The sequence below is a fragment of the Pogona vitticeps genome, chromosome 2, assembly GCF_051106095.1.
Source record: "Pogona vitticeps strain Pit_001003342236 chromosome 2, PviZW2.1, whole genome shotgun sequence".
NCBI classification, from domain to species: domain Eukaryota; kingdom Metazoa; phylum Chordata; class Lepidosauria; order Squamata; family Agamidae; genus Pogona; species Pogona vitticeps.
This window is the reverse complement of record NC_135784.1, coordinates 14,343,887-14,366,895: the sequence shown is the minus strand read 5'-3', so window position 1 is coordinate 14,366,895 and position 23,009 is coordinate 14,343,887. Positions and strand designations below refer to the sequence as shown.

At 44.2% G+C, this 23,009-nt stretch overlaps 1 protein-coding gene and 1 pseudogene across 6 annotated transcripts; one reads left to right on the top strand and one right to left on the bottom strand.

The window, feature by feature from the left end:
• Positions 1–1,250: 1,250 nt before the first annotated feature.
• Positions 1,251–5,656, bottom strand: LOC144587396 (uncharacterized; annotated as a pseudogene). Its single transcript, XR_013542546.1, has one exon. The product of XR_013542546.1 is annotated as an uncharacterized LOC144587396 (transcript).
• LOC110070787 (uncharacterized) lies at positions 5,627–21,357 on the top strand. 5 transcript variants are annotated; one of them, XM_078387584.1, is made up of 7 exons: positions 5,636–5,712; positions 6,179–6,305; positions 16,548–17,021; positions 17,185–17,302; positions 17,487–17,566; positions 18,208–18,334; positions 18,940–21,357. In XM_078387584.1, exons 2-7 carry the CDS (start codon positions 6,291–6,293, stop codon positions 20,121–20,123), a joined length of 1,998 nt encoding a protein of 665 aa, XP_078243710.1. In that variant the 5' UTR covers positions 5,636–5,712; positions 6,179–6,290; the 3' UTR covers positions 20,124–21,357. The 5 variants fall into 5 exon arrangements, with proteins under 5 accessions (XP_078243711.1, XP_078243710.1, XP_078243714.1 ...); XM_078387585.1 differs by having other exon boundaries at positions 5,627–6,305; positions 16,548–17,009; XM_078387588.1 differs by lacking the exons at positions 5,636–5,712; positions 6,179–6,305 and adding an exon at positions 15,559–15,947 and having other exon boundaries at positions 16,548–17,009; positions 18,795–21,357.
• Positions 21,358–23,009: the final 1,652 nt, after the last annotated feature.

The following is a 23,009-nucleotide window of genomic DNA, read 5'->3' as shown; positions in this document are numbered from 1 at the left end:
GCTCTGTTCTCGGTGCAATTATGATTGTTCTAATCTTCTTTGTTTAAATGTGTTTTCAAACTGTGGATGAAGGAGCCCTCGGAGGAGGAGGAAGAGGGGTGTTTGGGAAAGATCCCCGGAGAAGGTTCACTTGCCCTGGCCTTGGAGGGAAGAAGAGAGAGAGAGAAGGAAGGAAGGAAGGAAGGGTCTTCCAGGGGCTCCCCTTCTTCCGCCTCTCCTTCTCCCAACGCCCCGACCTCTCTTTCTCCCTCAAGCCAAGACCCACAACCAGCTTCTCCAAGCGCTGCCCCACCTCCCCTTCCTTCTCCCTTCTCGGGGGCTTCCCGGCTTCCCTAAGAGGCTCCTTCACTCCCGCCCGGAACTCTGAAGGAGGGAGGGGCTCTTCCGGGAAGGAAAAGACGGCCGCACCTTCCGGGCGGAAACAGGAAGTGACTTCTTGTCTTCCTGTCGGCTCCTCTAGGAACTAGGATTCCAGGGCTCTACCGCCTTTGGAGGACCTCTGGCATGTAAATAGGATGGTTAAAACAGAAGGGCATAAAGGTTGGCTGGCACTCTCGGCATCACCAGCCCCTGTCAGTCAGATACCTACATTCCTGAGCTATCTCTCCAACAGCACTTAAGAAACACACTTTTAATGGAGAGATGTTGGGCCTTTTTATTGTTTGTCTCTCTCTCTCTTTGTGCCCGGTTAAAATCTGCTCTGAGCCGCCTTGAGTCCCAGATTGCAGAGAAATGTGGGATACAATGAAAGGGAAATCTAGAAAGACTGCGCAAAATATTTGTTTCGTTTAATCACAGCCGGCGGGCAGAGAAACTGTTAAGTTTTATGAAATGAATGTGGGTGTTATTTTTATTCATAAATCACATTTAGACCGCCACCTTTCACCTAAAAGGATAGCACTCACGGCAAATTATGGTATTTATTTATTCATTTAAATAATTTATATGCCACCTTATCCCCCCATTGGGGACCTAAGGCAGCTCACAACAGATAAAACAACAAATGTAAAAACATTACATAAATAAAACATCGAAGAAATCATTAAACATAGATTAAGATTAAACAATAAAGTACAAAAAAATCAAAAGCATTTATAAATCTGTAAGTCAGAAACCAGCATTTCTGAGATAAATGACTAATTAAAGACCTGCCTGAAGAGGAAAGAAATGATATTAAGAGAAATAGTAACAGGTAAAACTCATATTTAGCGAAAACTAAACAGAAGGTACACCTGCAATGGCTGCTGCTTTGGGATAGTTTCCGTCCGGCAGAAGATACAGAACAATTGAGACTCCGACCACACGTTTTCTGAATAATTTTTATCCCAGAGCTATAATCGCACTTAATTATGAACTTAAAGACCACCAGCAATGAACTGTTGGACAGCGTTACTTAGCCTCCGGCGCAGATGTTTGTGTCCCTTGTGGGAGATTTTTGGTGGGTGAGGAGTGTTTGGGGATTTTTTATGTTTGGGTCTGGTCTCTGGGTGTCTGTGTCAATTTCGTTGTATGTGTATACTATGTACAGTATATACTTACAATGACAATAAATTATTAAAAATAGCAAGGAGTTTGTGGTGTGCATCGGAGAAGAAGTCTCATATGGCAGGAGTCCATCTTCCTCTCCGTTTTGTGCCGTTTGACTCCTGCTGCCCACTGACAAGGCTGTGGTGGATGATGAATTGGTTTGGAGAGATTCACTGACTTGCTTCCTGTGAAGCGGGTGTTTCGTCAGAACAGCCAAAGAGATGTTTTATCAAACTTAACTCTCTGCTTCATATTCTGTTTCTTGCACAATGTATGAAACTCATCCAGTATTCCTTGGGTGAATGGGTACTTAATCAAAGATTAGATAGGTGGTTTAGTGATAATAATAAATAACAATAATTATGTGCTGTTAAATCAATCCTATCTTAGGGTGGTCTTTTCCATGTTTTGAAACTCTTCGGAGTATAGAGTACCCAGAAACGCTTTCCCGTTCCCTTGTTCTAGGGGTGCCTTGGGACTGTACAGCATGCACAAGGTTACACAGGCTGGCTCTTGATTTAGGAAAAAAAGTAGTGAATCAAACCTCTGAATACAACTCCCTGAGCTATCCCGCCAGTGGTGTATTTATGTTTTATTCTTCCTGTATACATAGGCAGCAACCTTTACTTATAAGTTGGGCATCAAACTCTGTCTTCTTTCCTATTTCTTCAATTATGTCTGAGATTCATCTGTTTTGCTTTTCAGTGGAAGAGTTACTTGGCTACATTCTGGGGGGGGGGGGAACAGATGGGCATGGCAAAGCTCCATGGAAGCTGCATGGAATTAGGGGACTGCTAGATTTTGAGACACCCTCTAAAGTTCCTAATGAGAAGAAACTACTAGTCCCCTTATTCTTTGCAGCTCCCGTGGGCTTTAGCAAATCTCCCCCACTTTCTTCCTCTCCATCCTAATTGGCCACTGCTGCAGAAAAGAACTTGAAGGGTCAGAGGTGTAACTCCTCTGCGGATTTGGGGTTTTCATTACAACTGCCAGAATTCTGGTTGGGGAAATTCCTGGTGAACTCTGGGAGTTGCAGTGCAAAATTTATTTTAAAAAAAAGTATCTGAAAAACATAAATTTGTTTTATCTGTTTTATAAATTTGCATGCTATGTTTTTTTATTTGAGCAACAAATGTATTTCCCTGGACTTGATCTTAACAAAACATGATTAAAGTCTCCATCTAGATAATAAATGATGTATCAATAATTTTGCATCATTCTCAGCTGTGTGGATTCTTCAATGATTTATAAGGTGCATCTCTGTTCAAAGGTCTCTGTTCACACCTTAGCAACATTTCTCCCTTTGTGTAGATTCTGTGATGAGTTCTTAGACTTGCATTGTGACAGAAGCTCTTTCCACACTGCAAGCATTTATAGGGTTCCTCTCCTGTGTGGATTCTCATATGGGAAACCAAGTACCTGCTGCAACGAAAGCTCTTTCCACATTCTAGACACTTAAAGGGATTCTCCTCCAAACAGGTGTGAACAGAGGTTGCTTGTATTACGGAAGCTCTTCCTGCATTCCAGGCATTTAAAGGGCTTCTCTCCTGTGTGGAGTCTCATGTGGGAAGTGAGATGTTCCTTCTGATAAAAGCGCTTTTCACATTCCTAGCATTTATACGGTTTCTGTCCTCTGTGAAGTCTCAGGTGACGAGCAAGACCTGTGCTCTGGCTGAAAGTCTTTCTGCACTCCAACCACTGATAGGGTTTCTTCCCTGTGTGGATACCTTGATGGGAACTAAGGTTGCTTCTATCATTGAAGCTCTTCCCACATTCCAGACATTTATATGTTTTCTCTCCTGTGTGGCTTCCCATATCTCTTCCCAGGGATGAATTATTATTTATTTATTTCTTAGATTTTCTTAAACTACAACTTAAACATAAAGAAAAAGTACATAAACCAAAATACAAATCGACTGTGTTCCCCACCACCATAGTCGGGACCTCTTGCAGTAATCCTTTTCTTCCTCTATCTTTATTCTTCCTCTTCCTTTGTTGTCCTCTTCTCCACAAATTTTTATAGAAATGTTTGCTATATTATGAGCGTTTCTGTAGCTTCCTTCCATCATGGGCTTCCCAGTGAGCTTTTAGACTGGCGTGACAGTTGAAGTTTTCCTTGCACACAGAGTACTCAAGCCTTTAATCTCTCCAGAATGAGAGCGAAGACCAAGTCCAGCTGAAATGCATGCAGGACTTCCTGTTCGCCAACGATGCAGCCATTGTTGCCCACTCTGGTGAAGATCAACAACTCATGAATCATTTTAGCAAGGCCTGCCAAGACTTTGGACTAACAATCAGCCTGAAGAATACGCAAGTCATGGGCCAGGGCGTGGACTCACCTCCCTTTATTACCATCTCCACACAAGCATTGGAGGTTGTTCATGACTTTGTGTACTTTGGCTCAACGATCTCTGACACTCTCTCCCTAGATGTCGAGCTGGATAAACACACTGGCAAAGGAGCTACCATGTTCTCTATACTCACAAAGAGAGTATGGCTCAATAAGAAGCTGACAGCACATACCAAGATCCAGGTCTATAGAGCCTGTGTCCTGAGCACATTCCTGTAATGCAGTAAGTCCTGGACCTTTTGTGCACGGCAGGAAAGGAAGCTGAACACTTTCCATATGCATTGTCTTCAATGCATTTTTGGGATCACCTGGCAGGACAAAGTTCCAAATAGAGTAGTCCCAGAATGAGCTGGGATTTTTAGCATGTACACATTACTGAAACAGTGATGTCTATGTTGGCTTGGGCATGTTGTGAGAATGGCTGATGGTCAGATTCCAAAAGATCTCCTTTATGGAGAATTAATGCAGGGGAACCGCCCCAGAGGGAGACCACAGCTGCAATAAAAGGATATCTGCAAGCGGGATCTGAAGGCCTTAGGAATGGACTTCAACAGATGGGAAATCCTGATATCTGAGCGTTCAGCCTGGAGGCAGGTGGTGCATCATGGCCTCTTCCAATTTGAAGAGACCCTTGTCCAGCAGACCAAGGCAAAGAGGCAGTCACGAAACGAGCAAAATAAGGTAGCTGGACAGGGGACAGATTGGATTTGTCCTCAGTGTGGAAGGGAACGTCACTCTCGAATTGGCCTTCTCAGCCACACTAGACGCTGTTCCAAGTCTTCCATACAGAGCACGTCACCATAGTCTCTCAAGACTGAAGGATACCTAAGACAAGAACAAAGGATTAGTGACTGAAATAGAGAATTTTCCTGTCAATATGAAAGTTTATGCAGAATTATTTAAAGAAAAAAAGTGATTAGACTGAAAGACTGGTTGTATAAAATGAGATTGAAAGATCAATTGAAACAAATCCTTCAGAATAAAAATATTTCATGGTTGAATCATATGGAATTATAAAGATGGACTAAAGAATGAATAAAGAAATATAACAAAGGTAGAGACCTTGTCGGTGTTTTATTTATGTAACCTTTTTACCTTTGTTGTTTTATCTGTTGAGAGCTGCCTTAGGTCCCCAATGGGGGGGTTAGGTGGCATACATATTATTTAAATAAATTAAATACTATAAATTGCCGTGCGTGCTATCTTTTTCGGCAAAAGGTGGGGTGTAAATGTAATTAATACAGTAAATAAAAATAACATCCACATTCATTTCTTAAAATTTAATACAGTTTGTCTGCCCTCCTACTGTGATTAAACAAAAGAAATATTGTGTGCAGTCTTTCTCTCTTTCCCTTTCATTGTAACTCACCTTTCTCTGCAATCTGAGACTCGAGGCTGCTCAGAGCAGATTTAAAACGGGAACAAAGACAGAGACAACAATAAAAAAAAGGCCCACCGATTTTTAGAAGTTCAACATCTGTCCATTAAAAGCGTATTTCTTACATGCTGTTGGATAGGTAGCTCAGGGATTTAGGCATCTGACTTACAGGGACTGGACTCGATGATCCCGAGAGTGCCGGCCAGCCTTTCCGCCCTTCTCTTTTAACCACCCTATTTACCTGCCAGAGGGCCTCCAAAAGAGGTAGAACCATGGAATCGTCGTTCCTAGAGGAGCCGACAGGAAGACTGTAAGTCACTTCCCGTTTCCGCCCCCAAAGGTGCGCCCATGTTTTCCTTCCCGGAAGAGCCCCCTCCCCTCTTTAGAGTTCCGGGAGGGAGTGAAGGCGCCTCTTAGGGAAGCCGGGAAGCCTCCGGGAAGGGGAGAAGGAGGGGAGGTGGGGCAGCGCTTCGAGAAGCTGGTTGTGGGGCTTGGCTTGAGGGAGAAAGAGGTCAGGGAGCGTTGGGAGAAAGAGAGGCGGAAGAAGGGGAGCCTTGAGCTGGGGGGGAGTCCCCTTTAAGACCCTCCCTTCCTCCCTCCCTTCCTGTGCTTATCCCACTTTGTATCGGGCTTTGGCTCCCCACCACTGCCTCTTCATCCGATCAGCCCCTCAGTCATCTCGGCTTGCATGCTTTTCCCACCTTCTCGGCTGATCTCCCAGTCACCAGCAAGAGCACAGAGGGGGGCGGGGCAGAGAAGCCTGTGCTGCTGCCGGGACTGGAGGGGGTGTGGGAAGTGAGGGTGCTGGGCCTGGTGAGGCGCTGATTGAACAAGAGGAGGCAGGGCAGGGGAGCAGCAGTAACTGTGCTGCCCCCTTATGCACTGGGACAAACTGGTTTGTGCCCATCTCGAACTTCTTTTAGGGTCCTGTAACCTTTGACGAAGTTGCCATGAATTTCGCAGAGGCGGAGTGGGCATTGCTGGATCAGAACCAAAGGGCCTGTCACAGGGACGTCATGGAGGAGACGTGTGAAAATGTGGTGTATTTCGGTGAGCTGTGCTTTTTTCCCCTTCCGTCAACAAATCCACAGTGCAAATGGTACCAAAGTATATGTAGCCTATCACTGCTGTAAGCGTTTACAAAACAGGTGAAAAACAACTAGTCACTTGGATAGGATATTCCATTTCAGATGTACAGGTCTAAAGCTTAATCCTCACTAATCGATACATTCCCCAGAAGGCAGACAGGAAAGCGCCAGTGATAGCTGTTCCCCTTTAGAGAAACAGGAAAAGGAGATGGGACTGAAAGGCAGACTTCTAAGAATACGAGTCTAACTGTTGGTGCAGGAGGTCTGAGGGTCAACAAGGGAACTGACCGTTCTTTCCTCATGTTTACTTCCAAATTCTCCCTCCTGGTCATTTTGGGGTGCCTAGGGTATTAGAGGCGATGCCAACCTGTTCAGCATCCCGAGGTGCCCCCTTCCAATGGGATTTTGTTTCTCTTATTTCAGCCCGTGAGGGAAGACATAGTGAGAACCAGGAAAAATTGTGTTGGGAAGGCTTCGAAACAGTCATTTGTAAAGAGAGTCTTCAAGGAAATAGATGGGAAGCAAATACACACAGTAGAAATGAAGATTTTGCTATTCCACTCAGAGATTCGCAAGATGCTGTGCTCTAAGAAAACAGAGAGAAAAGGAAGGAAATTGGTAAATGTTCTTTGGGGAGAAATAACTGTAGTCTCAGTGCTGCTTGGACAATCCACATGGAAGGAAGACCGCTGAAAACCCCAGAAGGTGCCAAGAGTCTTTGTGATTATTCCCCCTTCAGGATTCATCAAACTTTTTGGAGCTTCGATTGTAGAAAGAGCTTCCAGCACAGACCGAACTCTGTTTTCCCTCAGGGAACAGAAACAGAGAAACCCTTTAAATGTGTAGAATGTGGAAAGAGCTTCAATCACAGGGCGTACCTGACTTGTCATCTGCGGTTCCACACCGGGGAGAAACCATTTCAGTGCTCAGAATGTAGAAAGAGTTTTGGGAAGAACAAGACCCTGAAAAACCACATGAGAATCCACACAGGGGAGAAACCGTTTGCGTGCTTGGAATGTGGAAAGACCTTCCGTCACAGCTCAACTCTTTCTTTTCATCAGAAACTCCATAGTGGAAAAAAACGGTTTAAATGTGTGGTCTGTGGAAAGTGCTTCAGTCACAGCACACACCTGGTTCGCCATATGAGGATCCACACAGGGGAGAAACCATTTGCGTGCTTGGAATGTGGGAAGAGCTTCAGGCAGAGGTCATGTCTGGCTCGTCATCTGCGGATCCACACCGGGGAGAAACCATTTCAGTGCTCAGAATGTGGAAAGAGCTTTGGCCATGGCACAACCCTGAAAAACCACATGAGAATCCACACGGGGGAGAAACTGTTTGCGTGCTTGGAATGTGGGAAGAGCTTCAGGCATAGGGCACAACTCACTTCTCATCAAAGAAGCCACAGAGAGAGAGAGACAGAAAAGTTTAAATGCTTGGAGGGTCACAAGACGTTGAAGAAGGAGAGGCATCTGATTTCCCATCGAAACATTCATCCCGGTGAGAACCTGGCAGGTCTGCCTCCTGACATTGCATCAGGGAAAGATGAAATTGTGTTTCCTCTAGAAACAGAATGAGAACAGATTTTTGTAGTTCCAAGGAAACACTGGGGTAGAATCTGATTTTCTAACGACTGTCGTGGATTGTCCTCTTTTCCCCCTCACTGTCCTTTTTCCGACACCAAAAAGCTCTCTGTCTGTGTAGGCATCCTTCAGTCTCGAGAGACTATGTTATCGTGCTCTATACGGAGGTCTTGGAACAACGTCTGGTGTGGCTGAGAAGGCTGATTCGAGAGTGACAATCTCTTCCACACTGAAGACAAATCCCATTTGTCCTCTGACCAGCTCCCTGGTTTTGCTCGTTAGGCGACTGCCTCTTTGCCTCGGGCTGCTGGACAAGTGTCTCTTCAAACCAAAAAGCAAACAAAAGAAAATCATGGAAATGTGGTTCCCTTTCTAACATTAGCCCTCCAGCCTTCTCCCCACACCCCAAAAGGCCCTTTTCCCCCTTTGCACCCTACTTCCCCAAAGAACCGGCCCTGGGATGAGAGTTTTGCTTTCTCACCCCCAGAAACGACTCTTTCTCAGCTAGGGGTGCAAACACCCCCCCTCCCATTTTACATATGCCCCTAAGATATGTGGCCATCCTCTCTGTGCCTGTGGGAATCAGGGAACGCTTCCTTTGAAGGGTCAGCCCTGTCCTGGCTTCTGTTGCCTAGAACCTGCTTTTTTTGCTCCTCCTTCAACTGACTGGGGATGCAGGGGTCCCTTCCTCCCGCACTCCTTACTTTCTTTCCTGCCTCCTGGATGCTCCCCATTCTGTAAAAGCACAAAAACGAGAACCCCAGCAGCTTGAAGCTTGCCTTTGGTTTTGAAAAAGGCCCCTCCCCATTCTGGTCCTGCTGGGAGGATAGCTGTAAATTGTTTGCCATCCTATTGCTTCGCCTCGAAGGTCAACCTAGAGTAGGCCCACTGACTCTTGTGGGGATTGGGCGAATCCCCTCCTTCCTGAGTTGCCGTGATTCAAACAGGCCTCCTCTAGTGGTGAGTTCCTCCGCTAAGCTACAGGGTTTCAGCCGTTGCATCATTAGGGCTGCTGGATGGGCTTCTGTGTTGCTAGAAAAGCCTGTTTTCTAGACGAAATCCTGTTGATTCTAAAAAACCCCCAAGAAAAAGAGCAGGTTAGTGATCATTAATACTAGTCGTGATGATACCAGTTCCCTGCTTTATCAACTCAACTGATTTTAATGGGTTTCCAGTTGACATTGTTTTCCATTTGCTTGTTTATTAAATCTCTTTTCTTGATGTTTGTAAATGACCTGGAACATGAAACGTAGTATAAAGGAAACTTTGAAGAGTAACCTGTAATAAAAGTAGCAATAAAAATGATTATACATTTAATTACTGTCTTGTTTATTTGTTGCCCATCTGCCTCCTTTGCAGGACCCAGGGCAGCTTACAAATATGTTAAGAATAGGTGCAACGAAAAAGCACAATGAATTACAAAATCTAATACAGTGGTGCCCCGCTTGACGATTACCTTGTTAGACAAGGAAATCACTTAACGATGAGTATGATGTTTGTATGTTTTTTTAATTTAACCACAATCAGTTCCCTGCTTCGGGAACCGATTTTCCGCTTAACGACAATCAAAACAGCTGATCGTCTGGTTTTGAAAAAGGCCGCCCGCTGTGCAAAATGGCTCCCCACTGTGTTTTAGGATGGATTCTTCACTATTCAACCACCAGAAAATAGCCGCCCTGTGGTGGATCTTCGCTGGACGCTGAGGTATTTCGCCCATTGGAAGGCATTGAACCAGTTTTCAATGCATTTCAATGGGTGTTTTTCTTTCGCTTGACGACAATTTCGTTCTACAGTGATTTTGCTGGAATGGATTATCCTCGTCAAGCGAGGCACCACTGTAATTTGTCAGGTGAAAGCAAAGACATAATCAGTACAATTGTTTTAACTGCAGCTCAATTACTGAAAACTGGAACTTTGTGCCTTTTAAATATCAATCCGTATGAGAGCCACTGTGGGGATAAGTGAAGGATTATTTCAGTTTTTTATTTTTACTTCCCTCCCCCTAAAAGATTTCAGTTTTTTGTTCAACTGAGTTGTACAGTTCATATGTCTCATGAAAGATGGGAAAAGTTCTGAAATGGTTTGTCTTTGTCCCATTTTTTCCATCACAGACACTTGACGTTTTAACACAGGTGTGTAAATTTTTTTTATATCCACTGTAGAGAACCCAATTTTAATAGCATAGTCTCTGACTCCACCTGGTGGCCACTTCTGGTAATGAAATAGTGGAAATATATTTCTATAGCAAAGATGACTGTATACAGTGGTGCCTCGCCTTACGACCCTCCCGCCTTACAACCATTTCGGGTTACGACCAGCTCTGACCACAAAATTTTGCTTTTATTTGCAACCAGAGCTTCGAGTTGCAACCAGAAAAGGGCAGGGGAAAAAGGCGGGGAATTCAAATGGTCTAACTGTTGGCTGGCGAAGTGGCTGCTTCCTTATAGCTCTTTTGCAGGTTTTGCGGGGTAGGTTTGGGCTGGGGGATTATGTTTCTGTGCTGTGATTTTTGTGTGTGTTTTGGTGTGTCCCATTGGGCTTGCAGTGGTAGGTAATTTTTGGTCTGGTTTTTTTGGGGGAATTTTTTTTCAGCCGGAACAGATTAATTGCGTTCCAATGTATTCCTATGGGAAATGGTGCTTCAATGTACGATCATTTTAAATTACGACTATCATTCTGGAAAGGATTAAGTCCGTAAGTCGAGGCACCACTGTATATAGTGTGGCTTCTGGCTCCATCTAGTGTCTTGTTCTGGTAACTTCACTTTCAGAAATATATATTTCTAGGATTTTTATTTTAATGTTTTTAATATATTCAGGCCGTGGATAAGGGAATCAGTGGATAAGGCAGTCATACTGCATTAATAAATAACCTTTTACATTATGTTGGGTTTTTTCCATTTCAGATTCTTTATTATGTTTTTGGTGAATGTGGGTTTTGATTTTCTCCTTTATAAGCTCCTGATGCAAGACAAAACAAGACTGAAGACGAACTGCATGAAGTATGTTCGGAAAACGGCCATAAAAAAGAGAAGCAAATTCCTTGAGGAATTTCCAGGAAATATCTGTCAAAGAAGAAATGGACCAAAGCAATAGAAGGCTTGAATACTCTGTGAGCAAGGAAAACTTCAACTGTCACGCCAGTCTAAAACCTCACTGGGAAACCCATAATCGAAGGAAGCTACAGAAACGCTCAGAATACAGCAAATATCTCTATAAGAATTCATGGAGAAGAGGACAATAAAGGAAGAAGAAGAAGAAAGATAGATGATTACTGCAAGAGGTCCCAACTATGGTGGTGGGGAACACAGTTGATTTGTATTTTGGTTTATGTATTTTATGTTTATATTTAAGCTGTAGTTTAAGAAAAATTAAAAAAATAAATTTATAATAATAATAATTCGTCCCTGGGAAGAGATATGAGAATCCACACAGGAGAAAAACCATATAAATGTCTGGAATGTGGGAAGAGCTTCAGTGATAGAAGCAACCTTATTTCCCGTCAAGGTATCCACACAGGGAAGAAACCCTATCAGTGCCTGGAGTGCAGAAAGACTTTCAGCCAGAGCACAGGTCTTGCTCATCATTTGAGACTCCACAGAGGAGAGAAACCCTATAAATGCTGGGAATGTGAAAAGCACTTTTATCAAAAGGAACATCTCACTTCCCACATGAGACTCCACACAGGAGAGAAGCCCTTTAAATGCCTGGAATGCGGGAAGACCTTCCGTAATACAAGCGATCTCCATTCACACCAGACAGTCCACACAGAGGAGAAACCCTTTAAGAGTCTAGAATGTAGGAAGAGCTTTCGTTGCAGCAGGTACTTGGTTTCCCATATGAGAATCCACACATCAGAGAAACCCTATAAATGCTTGCAGTGTGGAAAGAGCTTCCGTCACAGAGCAAGTCTAAGAACTCATCACAGAATCCACACAGAGGGAGAAATGTTGCTGAAGTGTGGAGAGTGAACAGAGACCTTTGAACAGAGAATGCACCTTAAAAATCATCGGAGAATCCACACAACTGAGAATAATGCAAAAATATTCACACTTTGAGCATTAGAAGCATTTATTATCTAGATGGAGACTATAATCATGTTTTGTTAACATCCAGTCCAGGGAAATGCATATGTTGCTCGCATAAAACAAATTTATGTTTTTCAGATACTCTAAAAAAAAAATTGCACTACAACTCCCAGAATTCACCATGAATTTCCCCAACCAGAAATCTGGCAGTTGTAATGAAAACCCCAAATCTGCAGAGGAGTTACACCTGTGACCCTCTCTGATCTTTGATTAAATAAAATACCCATTCAACCAAAGGAAAACTGGATGATCTTCATACACTGTCAAAGAAACAGAATATGAAGCAGAGAGTTAAGTCTGATAACGCATCTCTTTGGCTGTTCTGATAAAACACCAGTTTGGCAGGAAGCAAGTCAGTGAATCTCTCCAAACCGACTCATCATCTACCACAGGCTTGTCGGTGGGCAAGTGGAGCTGAAGCCTCTTACAGCACCATACAAAACTGGGCACAGAATGGAGTGGAAGATGGACTCCTGCCGTACGAGATTTCTTTTTCGATGCACACCACAATCTGCTTGCTATTTTTAAAAACAATTTATTGTCATTGTAAGTATATACATATTATACACAAACAACAAAATTCATACTGACACCCAGAGACCAGCCCACATGCACACACATAAAAATCCCCAAACACTCCCCACCCACTAATAATCCCCCACTAGGGACACAAACATCTACACCGCAGGCTAAGTAGCGCTGTCCAACTGTTCACTGCTGGTGATCTTTAAGTTCATAATTAAGTGCAATTATTGCTCTGGGATAAAAACTATTCAGAAAACATGTGGTCAGAGTCTCAATTGTTCTGTATCATCTGCCAGACGGCAACTATTCAAAAGGAGCAGCCATTGCAGGTGTATCTTCTGTTCAGTTTTAGCTAAATATGAGTTTAAACTGTTACTATTTCTCTTCATATTATTTCTTTCCTCTTCAGGCAGGCCTTTAAGCAGTCGGTTATCTCAGAAAGGCTGGTTTCTAACATACAGATTTATAAATGTTTTTGATTCTTTTTTAAACTTCATTGTTTAATCTTAATCTATTTTTAATGGTTTCTTAGATGTCTTATTTATGTAATGTTTTTACATTTGTTGTTTTATCTGTTGTGAGCTGCCTTAGGTGGGGGGATAAGGTGGCATATAAATTATTTAAATAAATAAATGAATACTATAAATTGCTGTGAGTGCTATCCAAAGGTTGGGTGTAAATGTGATTAATTAATAAAAATAACATCCACATTCATTTCATAAAACTGAACAATTTCTCTGCCCTCCTACTGTGATTGTTGTTATTGTTTAGTCGTTTAGTTGAGTCGACTCTTCCTCACCCCATGGACCAGAGCACCCCAGGCCCTCCTGTCTTCCACTGCCTAACGGAGTTTGGTCAGAGTCATTTGGTAGCTCCGATGGCACTGTCCAGCCATCTCATCCTCTGTCGTCCCCTTCTCCTCCTGCCTTCACACTTTCCCAACATCAGGGTCTTTTCCAGGGAGTCTTCTCTTCTCATGAGATGGCCAAAGTATTGGAGCCTCAGCTTCAGGATCTCTCCTTCCAGTCAGCACTCAGGGTTGATTTCCTTCAGAATGGATAAGTTTGTTCTCCTTGCTGTTCAGGGGACTTTCAAGAGTCTCCTCCAGCACCACAATTCAAAACCGTAAATTCTTTGGCGGTCATCCTTCTTTATGGTCCAGCTCTCACTTCCATACATCGCTAGTTTAAGAACCATTGCTTTGATTACGTGGACTTTTGTTGGCAATGTGATGTCTCTGCTTTTTAAGATGCTGTCGAGGTTTGCCATAGCTTTCCTCCCAATGAGCAGGCGTCTTTTGATTTCGTGCCTGCTGTCACCATCTGCAATGATCATGGACCCCAAGAAAGTAAAATCTGTCACTACCTCCATACCTTCCCCTTCTATTTCCCAGGAAGTGATGGGACCAGTGGCCATGATCTTAATTTTTTTAATGTTGAGCTTCAGACCATTTTTGGCACTCTCCTCTTTCACCCTCATTACGAGGTTCTATAAGTCCTCCTCACTTTCTGCCATCAGAGTGATATCATCTGCACATCGGAAGTTGTTGATATTTCTTCCGGCAATCTTAATTCCGGTTTGGGATTCATGCAGTACTTCCTTTTGCATGATGTATTCTGCATATAAGGTAAATAAGCAGGGGGACAATATACAGCCTTGTCATACTTCTTTCCAAATTTTGAACCAATCAGTTGTTCCATACCCAGTTCTAACTGTTGTTTCCTGTCTTACATATACATTTCTCCGGAAATAGATAAGGTAGTCAGGCACTCCCATTTCTTTAAGAATTTGCCATAGCTTGCCGTGGTCCACACAGTCAAAGGTTTTTGTGTAGTTAATGAAGCAGAAGTAGATATTTTTCTGGAACTCTCTGAAGCCTGTCTTGGAGGATTTTGAGCATAACCTTGCTAGCGTGGGAAATGAGTGCAATTGTACGGTAGTTGAAGCATTCTTTGGCACTGCCCTTTTTTGGGACTGGGATGTATACTGATCTTTTCCAATCCTCTGGCCACTGCTGAGTTTTCCAAACTTGCTGGCATATTGGGTGTAGCACCTTAACAGGGTAATCTTTTAAGATTTTAAATAGTTCAGCTGGAATGCCATGACCTCCATTGGCCTTGTCATTATTTATTATTTATTTATTTATTTATTGGACTTATATACCGCCCCATAGCGCTACAAGCACTCTCCGGGCGGTTTACAATTTTAATTATAAAGGCTACACATTGCCCCCCCAGCAAGCTGGGTACTCATTTTACCGACCTCGGAAGGATGGAAGGCTGAGTCAACCTTGAGCCGGCTACCTGGGATTTGAACCCCAGGTCGTGAGCACAGTTTTAGCTGCAGTACAGCGTTTTAACCACTGCGCCACGTTTTAACCAGGCCCACTTGATTTCACTCTCCAGGATGTCTGACTCAGGGTCAGCAACCACACTATCTGGGTTGTCCGGGGCATCCAGATCTTTCTGGTATAATTCCTCTGTGTATTCTTGCCACCTGTTCTTGATTTCTTCTGCTTCTGTGAGGTCTCTCCCATTTTGGTCCTTTATATGTCCGTCTATGCACAAAATGTTCCTTTAATATCTCCAATTTTCCTGAACCGATCTCTGTTTTTTCCTTTTCTATTATTCCCCTCTATTTCCTTGCATTTTTCATTTAAGAAGGCATTTAAAAGGGCACAAAGACAGACAGAGACAACAATAAAAGAAAGCCCACATATTTTAGAAGTTCGATATTTGTCCATTAAAAGTGGATTACTTAAGTGCTGTTGGAAAGATAGCTCAGGAATGTAGGTATCTGACTGACAGGGGCTGGAATCGATGACTCCGACAGTGCCTGCCAACCTTTCTGCCTTTCTGTTTTAACCATCCTATATAGATGCCAGCGGTCCTCCAAAGGGCTAGGGGCATGGAATCCTAATTCCTAGATGAGCTGACAGGAAGTCTAAGAATCACTTCCTGTTTCCGCCCCCAAGGTGCGCTAGGCTTTTTCTTCCCAGAAGAGCCCCCTCCCCTCTTCAGAGTTCCGGGCGGGAGTGAAGGCGCCTCTTAGGGAAGCCGGGAAGCCCCCGGGAAGGGGAGAAGGAGGGGAGTTGGGGCAGCGATTGGAGAAGCTGGTTGTGGGGCTTGGCTTCAGGGAGAAAGAGAGGTGAGAGCGTTGGGAGAAGGAGAGGCGGAAGAAGGGGAGTCCCTGGAAGACTGGAAGACTTCCTTCGTTCCTTCCTTCTCTCTCTCTCTTCCTCCCTCCAAGGCCAGGGCAGGTGAACCTTCTCCGGGGATCGTCCCCCAAACACCCCTCTTCCTCCTCCTCCGAGGGCTCCTTCCTCCGCAGTTTGAAAAACACACAATTAAACAAAGAAGATTAGAACAATCCGAACTTCAGCGAAAACAAAGCAGTCAATTCAGGACAGGTAGTATCCCATCATCTTAATTAAAAGCCTGCATTTTAAAAGCAAAGCCCTTCCAGTGCCCTTTTCTCTCTCTTCACCCACTTCCCTCTTCCATGCCTTCTTATGGGCATATTGGAATGCAGCTGTTTTTCCCCCTCCTGGAGATCACATTTGCTTGGATCTGCTTCTGGTGAGGCAGGTGACAGTCATGGGACCGTGTGGGGCTGGGAGAGACCTCCAGCAGTGCTGAGTAAACTTCCTTTTCTTCCCACAAAGGATCCTCCAAGGGCTAAAGCACTTCGCAGATGGGACAGGCCCCTTCGCCCTCCTCCCCTGCCTGTGAATCCTGCTCTGTTGAAGACAATTTGGATTTCAACCAGGCACTTTCTATTTGTAATGCAAATTGTACCACAGGGAGAAGGTAGTCCCTGGTTACAGGTGGCTGGGTGGCTGGGTCGTATGGTGTTAGAGAAACTGTGGAGAGCACAAACTTTAGAGAAAACAGAGTCTGCAGTGTGGTCAGTTGTCTTCTCCTCCTTCAATCTCTGTCTCACATAAAGGAGGCATTCCCAAGCCTTGAGCTTGCCCCTGAGTTTTGGTATGTCTTTGCTTTTCCTACAGAGGGAAAAGGCGGCCCATTTGCTTCCATTCTTTTGGCTCCTATTGGAGATGAAAGTGGAGGTCTCAGCCAGTTCTGAAGCTAGAAAGGAGCTGAATGACATGGAGGGTTGGAGCAACAAGGAATTCCCAGAAAGAACTGGACAGAACAACCTTGATATGGATTCTCTTGACCCAGAAGCCCAATGCCAGCATTTTCGGGAATTCAGCTACCAGGAGGATGAAGGGCCCCGAGTGGTTTGTAGCCAACTTCATCGTCTCTGCCGTCAGTGGCTGAAGCCAGAAAAACACACCAAGGCTGAAATCCTGGACCTGATTGTCCTTGAACAGTTCTTGGCTGTCCTGCCACCAGCGATGAAGATCTGGGTCAGAGAGTGCAAGCCGGAAACTACTTCCCAGGCCGTGTCGCTGGCGGAAGGTTTCCTCCTGAGCCAGAGAGTGGATAAGAAGGAGGAAGAGGAGCTGGTGAATGTTCAGGTCAATAGTTTTTTAATAAGTTGCCTAACTAAATATTTCCCACTCTTCTTCTTAAATCTGATGTTCTTTCCTATACTGTTAGTTTTTAAATGTGTTCATTCCTGTGTTGGGTATCCAGAATTTGCTGTGTGTGTGTGTTTTTGTTTTTTGTTTTTTTGTACAGGGTTCTTCAGAATCTGTCCCTGGCTCCCCTCTGGCAGTGGACTCCCCTTTCTACCTCAGGCAGAGGCCACTACTCCCGAGGAACAGGCTGGAGGGGATCGAAGGAGCCGCCTCACAGGGTAAGACCCAGTCAGCCCATTTCTTCTCAATCTCCCTTTTTTGCATCTTTCCAAAGCCATTGAATGGACTTTGAGGCCTCCTGCGTGCAATGCATGAAAGTTTTGTTGATCAAAGCAGTAAGATTCTATTTTTAACTAAGTTGGGGAAAAATTCATGTGAATAATAAGAAACCTTTCCTTGCAGGCATTGAAAATATGCAGGGAACCTCTCCCTCATCTCACCTTTGCAGAGGAATGGAAGCTGTGCCTGTGCAGCCAGAACAGGTAAAGGGAATTGGATGGGGAGATGGGGAAGGAGCCTGGGCACCTTTGTTTTCTGTCTGCCTCCTTGGCTGGATATCGTTTGCTCCCTTCCTTTCACTTCTTTCAATATTGTGTAGTAAATGGTATGAGAGATTGCTCAGGGAATGGTTCAGTCTGGCCTTGGAATCCCAGTCCACATTTTGTGTTTAGAGAGGGGCACGGACCAGTTCGTCCCAGTTTGTGTAGGGCTGTGGCTCCCTTGCCTTGCCTCTTCATCCAATCAGCCCCTCACTCACCTCTGCTTGCTTGCTTTTCCCACCCCCTCGGCTGATCTCCCAGTCACCAGCAAGAGCACAGATGTCTCTGCCCCGCCCTTTTCTCTGAGTGGCAGGTCAGCCAAGAAGGGGGCGGGGCAGAGAAGCCTGAGCTGCTGCCGGGACTGGAGGAGGTGCAGGAAGTGAGGGTGCTGGGCCTGGTGAGTCGCTTTTTGAGCCAGAGGAGGCAGGGCAGGGGAGCAGCAGTACCTGTGCTGCTCCCTTTATGAACTGGGACAAACTGGTTTGTGTCCATCTTTAGTTGTGTTCATTCTCTTCTTGGCGGTACTTAGTGAGAGTAGAACAACCGCATTCTTTCTGAGGATGAAAGGCTTCCTCTTCTTTCAGGGTCCTGTAACCTTTGACGAAGTTGCCGTGAATTTCACAGAGGCGGAGTGGGCATTGCTGGATCAGAACCAAAGGGCCTGCCACAGGGATGTTATGGAGGAGACGCGTGAAAATGTGGTGTCTTTGGGTGAGCTTTGCTTTTTTCTCCCTTCAGTCGACAGACCCACAGTGCAAATGGTACCAAAGAATATGTAGCCTATCACTGCTGTGAACGTTCACAAGTGAGAGTGAGGAAAACTATTAAAGTTTTTTTTTCTGTAGCACAGATGTAAAGGTCTAAAGCTTAATCCTCACTAATCGATACATTCCCCAGAAAGCAAACAGGAAAGGACCAGTAAAAGCTCTGCCCCTTAGAGAAACAGGAAAAGGAGGTGGGACTGAAAGGCAGACTTCTAAGAATACGGGTCTAACTGTAAGGTGCAGGAGTTCTGAGAGTCAACAAGGGAACTGACCATTCTTTCCTCATGTTTACTTCCAAACTCCTCTTTCTGTTCATTTTGGGGTGCCTAGGTTCTCAGAGGCGATGCCAACCTTTTCAGCAACCCGAGGTGCCCACTTCCAATGAGATTTTGTTTATCTTATTTCAGCCCGTGAGGGAAGACTCAGCGAGAACCAGAAAGAATTGTGTTGGGAAGGCTTGGAAACAGTTGTTTGTAAAGAGAGTCATCTTCAGGGCAGGAGAAGTGAAGCTAATATACACAGTAGAAATGATGATTTTCCTTTTCCACTCAGATTCGCAAGATGCTCTGCTCCAGGAAAACAGAGAGAAAAGGAAAGAAACGGGTAAATGTTCTTTGTACGGAAATAACTGTAGTCTAAGTGCTGCTTGGACAATCCACACGGGAGGGAGACCGCTGAAAATCCCAGAAGGTGCCAAGAGTCTTTGTGTTTATTTACCCTTTGGAATTCATCAAATTTTTCAGAGCTTTGAAAGTAGAAATAACTTCCAGCACAGACCGAACCTTGTTCTCCCTCAGAGAACAGACACTGAGAAACCGTTTAAATGTGTAGAGTGTGGAAAGAGCTTCAGTCACAACAGATACCTGGCTCGTCATCTGAGGATCCACACAGGGGAGAAGCCTTTTAAATGCCTGGAATGTGGAAAGAGTTTCCGTCAGCACACAAACCTTGCCAGCCATGTGAAAATCCACACAGGGGAGAAACCTTTTAAATGCCTGGAATGTGGAAAGAGTTTCCATCAGCATGCAAACCTTGCCAGCCATGTGAAAATCCACACAGGGGAGAAACCTTTTAAATGCCTGGAATGTGGAAAGAGTTTCCGTCAGCATGCAAACCTTGCCAGCCATGTGAAAATCCACACAGGGGAGAAACCTTTCAAATGCCTGGAATGTGGAAAGAGCTTCCGACAAAGGGCCCACCTGGATCAGCATTTGAGGATCCATACAGGGGAGAAACCATTTAAGTGCTCAGAATGTGGAAAGACCTTCCGCCGCAGTGCAAATCTTTCTTTTCATCAGAGACTCCATACTGGAGAAAAACCATTTAAATGCTTGGTCTGTGGAAAGTGCTTCTGTCACAGCACACAACTGGTTTGCCATATGAGGAACCACACAGGGGAGAAACCTTTTACATGTCTGGAATGTGGGAAGAATTTCGGCCGGAGCACAACCCTGAAGAATCACATGAGAATCCACACAGGGGAGAAACCGTTTGCGTGCTTGGAATGTGGGAAGAGCTTCCGTCACAAGGCATCCCTGGCTTGTCATTTGAGGATCCACACTGGGGAGAAACCATTTCAGTGCTCAGAATGTGGAAAGAGCTTTAGCCACAGCAAAACCGTTAAAAACCACATGAGAATCCACACAAGGGAGAACCCGTTTGCATGCTTGGAATGTGGGAAGAGCTTCAGGCAGAGGGTGCAACTCACTTCTCATCAAAGAAGCCACAGAGAGTGAGAGAGAAAAGTTTCAAAGCTTGGAGGGTCACGAGACTTTCAAGAAGGGGAGGCATCTGATTTCCCATCGAAACATTCACCCCGGTGAGAACTTGACAGGTCTGCCTCCAGACATTGCATCAGGGAAATACAAAATTGTATATCCTATAGAAACAAAGAACGAGAACAGATTTTTGTAGTTCCCAAAGAAACACTGGGGCGGAATCTGATTTTCTAATGACTGCCGTGGATTGTCCTCTTTTCCCCTTCACTGTCCTTTTTCCTACACCAAAAAGCAAACAAAACAAAACCATGCAGTTCCCTTTCTAAGACGAGCCCTCCAGCCCTTTCCCCCCCAACCCTAAAAGGCCTTTCTCCCCTTTGCACCCTACGCCCCCAAAGAACTGGCCCGGGGTTGAGGGTTGTTTTCTCTCCCCCAGAAGTGACTGTTTTTCAGCTAGCGGTGCAAACACCCCCCCATTTTAGATATGCAGTTATGATTTGTGGCCACCCTCTCTGTGCCCGTGGGAAACAGAGACACGCTCCCTTTGGGGGTCAGCCCTATCCTGGATTCTCATGCCTGCCTACCAGCTTTTTTTGCTCCTCCTTCAACTGACCAGGGATGCAGGGATCCTTTCCTCCCGCACTCCTTAATTTCTTTCCTTCCTCCGGGATGCTACTCATTGCGTAAAAGCACAAAAACGAGAACCCCAGCAGCTTGAAGCTTGCCTTTGGTGTTGAAAAAGCCCCCTCCACATTCTGGTCCTGCTGGGAGGGTTGCCCTAAAATGTTTTGCAATCCTATTGCGTAGCCTTGAAGGTCACCCTAGAGTAGGCCCACTGACGCTTGTGGGGATTGGGTGAATCCACTCCTTCCTCAGTTGCCGTGATTCAAACAGGCCTCCTCTAGTGGTGACTTCCTCCGTTAAGCTACAGGGTTTCAGCTGTTGCATTATTAGGGCTGCTCCATGTGCTTCTGTGTTGCTAGAAAAGCCTGTTTGAAATCCTGTTGATCCTCAAATGCCTCAAAGCAAAAGAGGACGATAGTGATCTATTAATATTTGTTGTGATGATTCCAGTTCTTTATCAACTCAACTGATTTTAATGGGTTTGCAGCTGACATTGTTTTCCATTTGCTTGTTTATTAAATCTCTTTTCTTGATGTTTGTAAACGAACTGGAACATGAAATGTAGTATAAAGGAAAGTTTGAAGTGTAACCTGTAATAACAGTAGCAATAAAAATGATTATACATTTATTTACTGTCATGTTTATTTTTTTTGTTGCCCATCTGCCTCCTTTGCAGGACCCAGGGCAGCTTACAAATATGTTAAGAATAGATGCAACAAAAAAGGACAATTAATTACAAAATCCAATAATTTGTCAGGTGAAAGCAAAGACATAATCAATACAATTGTTTTGTTAACTGCCACTCAATTAGTGAAAACTGGAACTTTGTGCATTTTAAAATGCCAACCAGTATGAGAGCCATTGTGGGGATAAGTGACAGATGAGGATTTAGGAGACCTGGGTTCAAATCCCTGCTACTTTCCCCAGGAGTAGCAATGAGAAACTAGTCCATGATCCTGTCATATCCCTCAGAAACCGTTTTAGGATTGCCATAAGCCAGAAAAGGCATAGAACAAGAAAAAAAAAACCCAACCTTAAATGTGTCTTCTAGTGTGTTTTGTGAGGTTATGGTCAGCAAATTTATAAAATGTACTGAATTGTCTGTACCAGAGGTGAATGCAACAGCTGTATTGGCAACATGGAACCTCCAAGTAAAGACACAGTCTGTCTCGGTCTCTCTTGGTGGTGGTGTCTCTGTATAAATAGTAGTAGAGGAGAGGAGCCTCCTGTTTCCACGCCATCATGCTCATGAACTTCCCAGGATTACTTAGGCTGGCCACAGAAAAACAAATACTTTTTAAAATTAAGAAAATACAGAGGTGTGGCGTTTGCCCCGTGGCCCATGCTTGTTTTACCAAACCCAGAGCTCAGAAAGGCATCTGCATACGCCCCCTTGACACACTGCCACCAGTTGGTCTCTTTATCAACTTGTATTTCTTATGAAAGACTAAGGTCCATCCAGTACTGACTTTTTAAACAGAAACAGGTTTTTTGATTACACGTGGTTTCAGTAGTAGTTCTTGAGCACATTCTTAAAGTTCCACAAAGCTTCAATATTTTACTTTAATCTCTTCTCTGTTAATTAACACAGGTCACACTCTGACTAATCACTACCTAATCACTCCTTAAACACTCTCTGCCTCAAACCCCCAAACTATCCTCTTCTCTTGCTCCTTCTGACTCTGACTGAACTCCTGTCTCCCAGACTCCACCTCTTCAGCACCTCTCTCGGCCCCGCCTCACAACCACATTAACATATAACTTATGAAAAATGCATAACTTAGGGTGAACCACACACTCCTCCCCACTTCAAATATATCTGTTTAGGAGGAGAAACCTAGCAGTTTGCCCTCATAAAGAAACACCTAGTGCATGCAAGGATAACAATAACTTGTCAAATTATGCAAAGCAAATTATGCGCACCTTATAATACCATTTTCTCCCTATTTTTATGTTTACCAAACCAAACTTACCACTTTAAACATCCAAGACAATTAATGCAATTAAAACATTTGCATTAATCACATTAATACGACTTACACTGCATCGCCTCCACATCAATAAGGCTACTCACCATTATTTTTCCCATCCTTCTACACCTCTCAGTTCATCACCATCCAAACTTTGCATTTTAATCATTTCCCATAACTATACACAAATGGAACATTTAATACAACATATACAAACCTTGTTTATCCACCCATTAGTCATTTGGCCTTCGAGGCAAAGCATCAGCACCCATGCTCTCAGTCCCTTTTACGCTACAGATTAAAAAGTCAA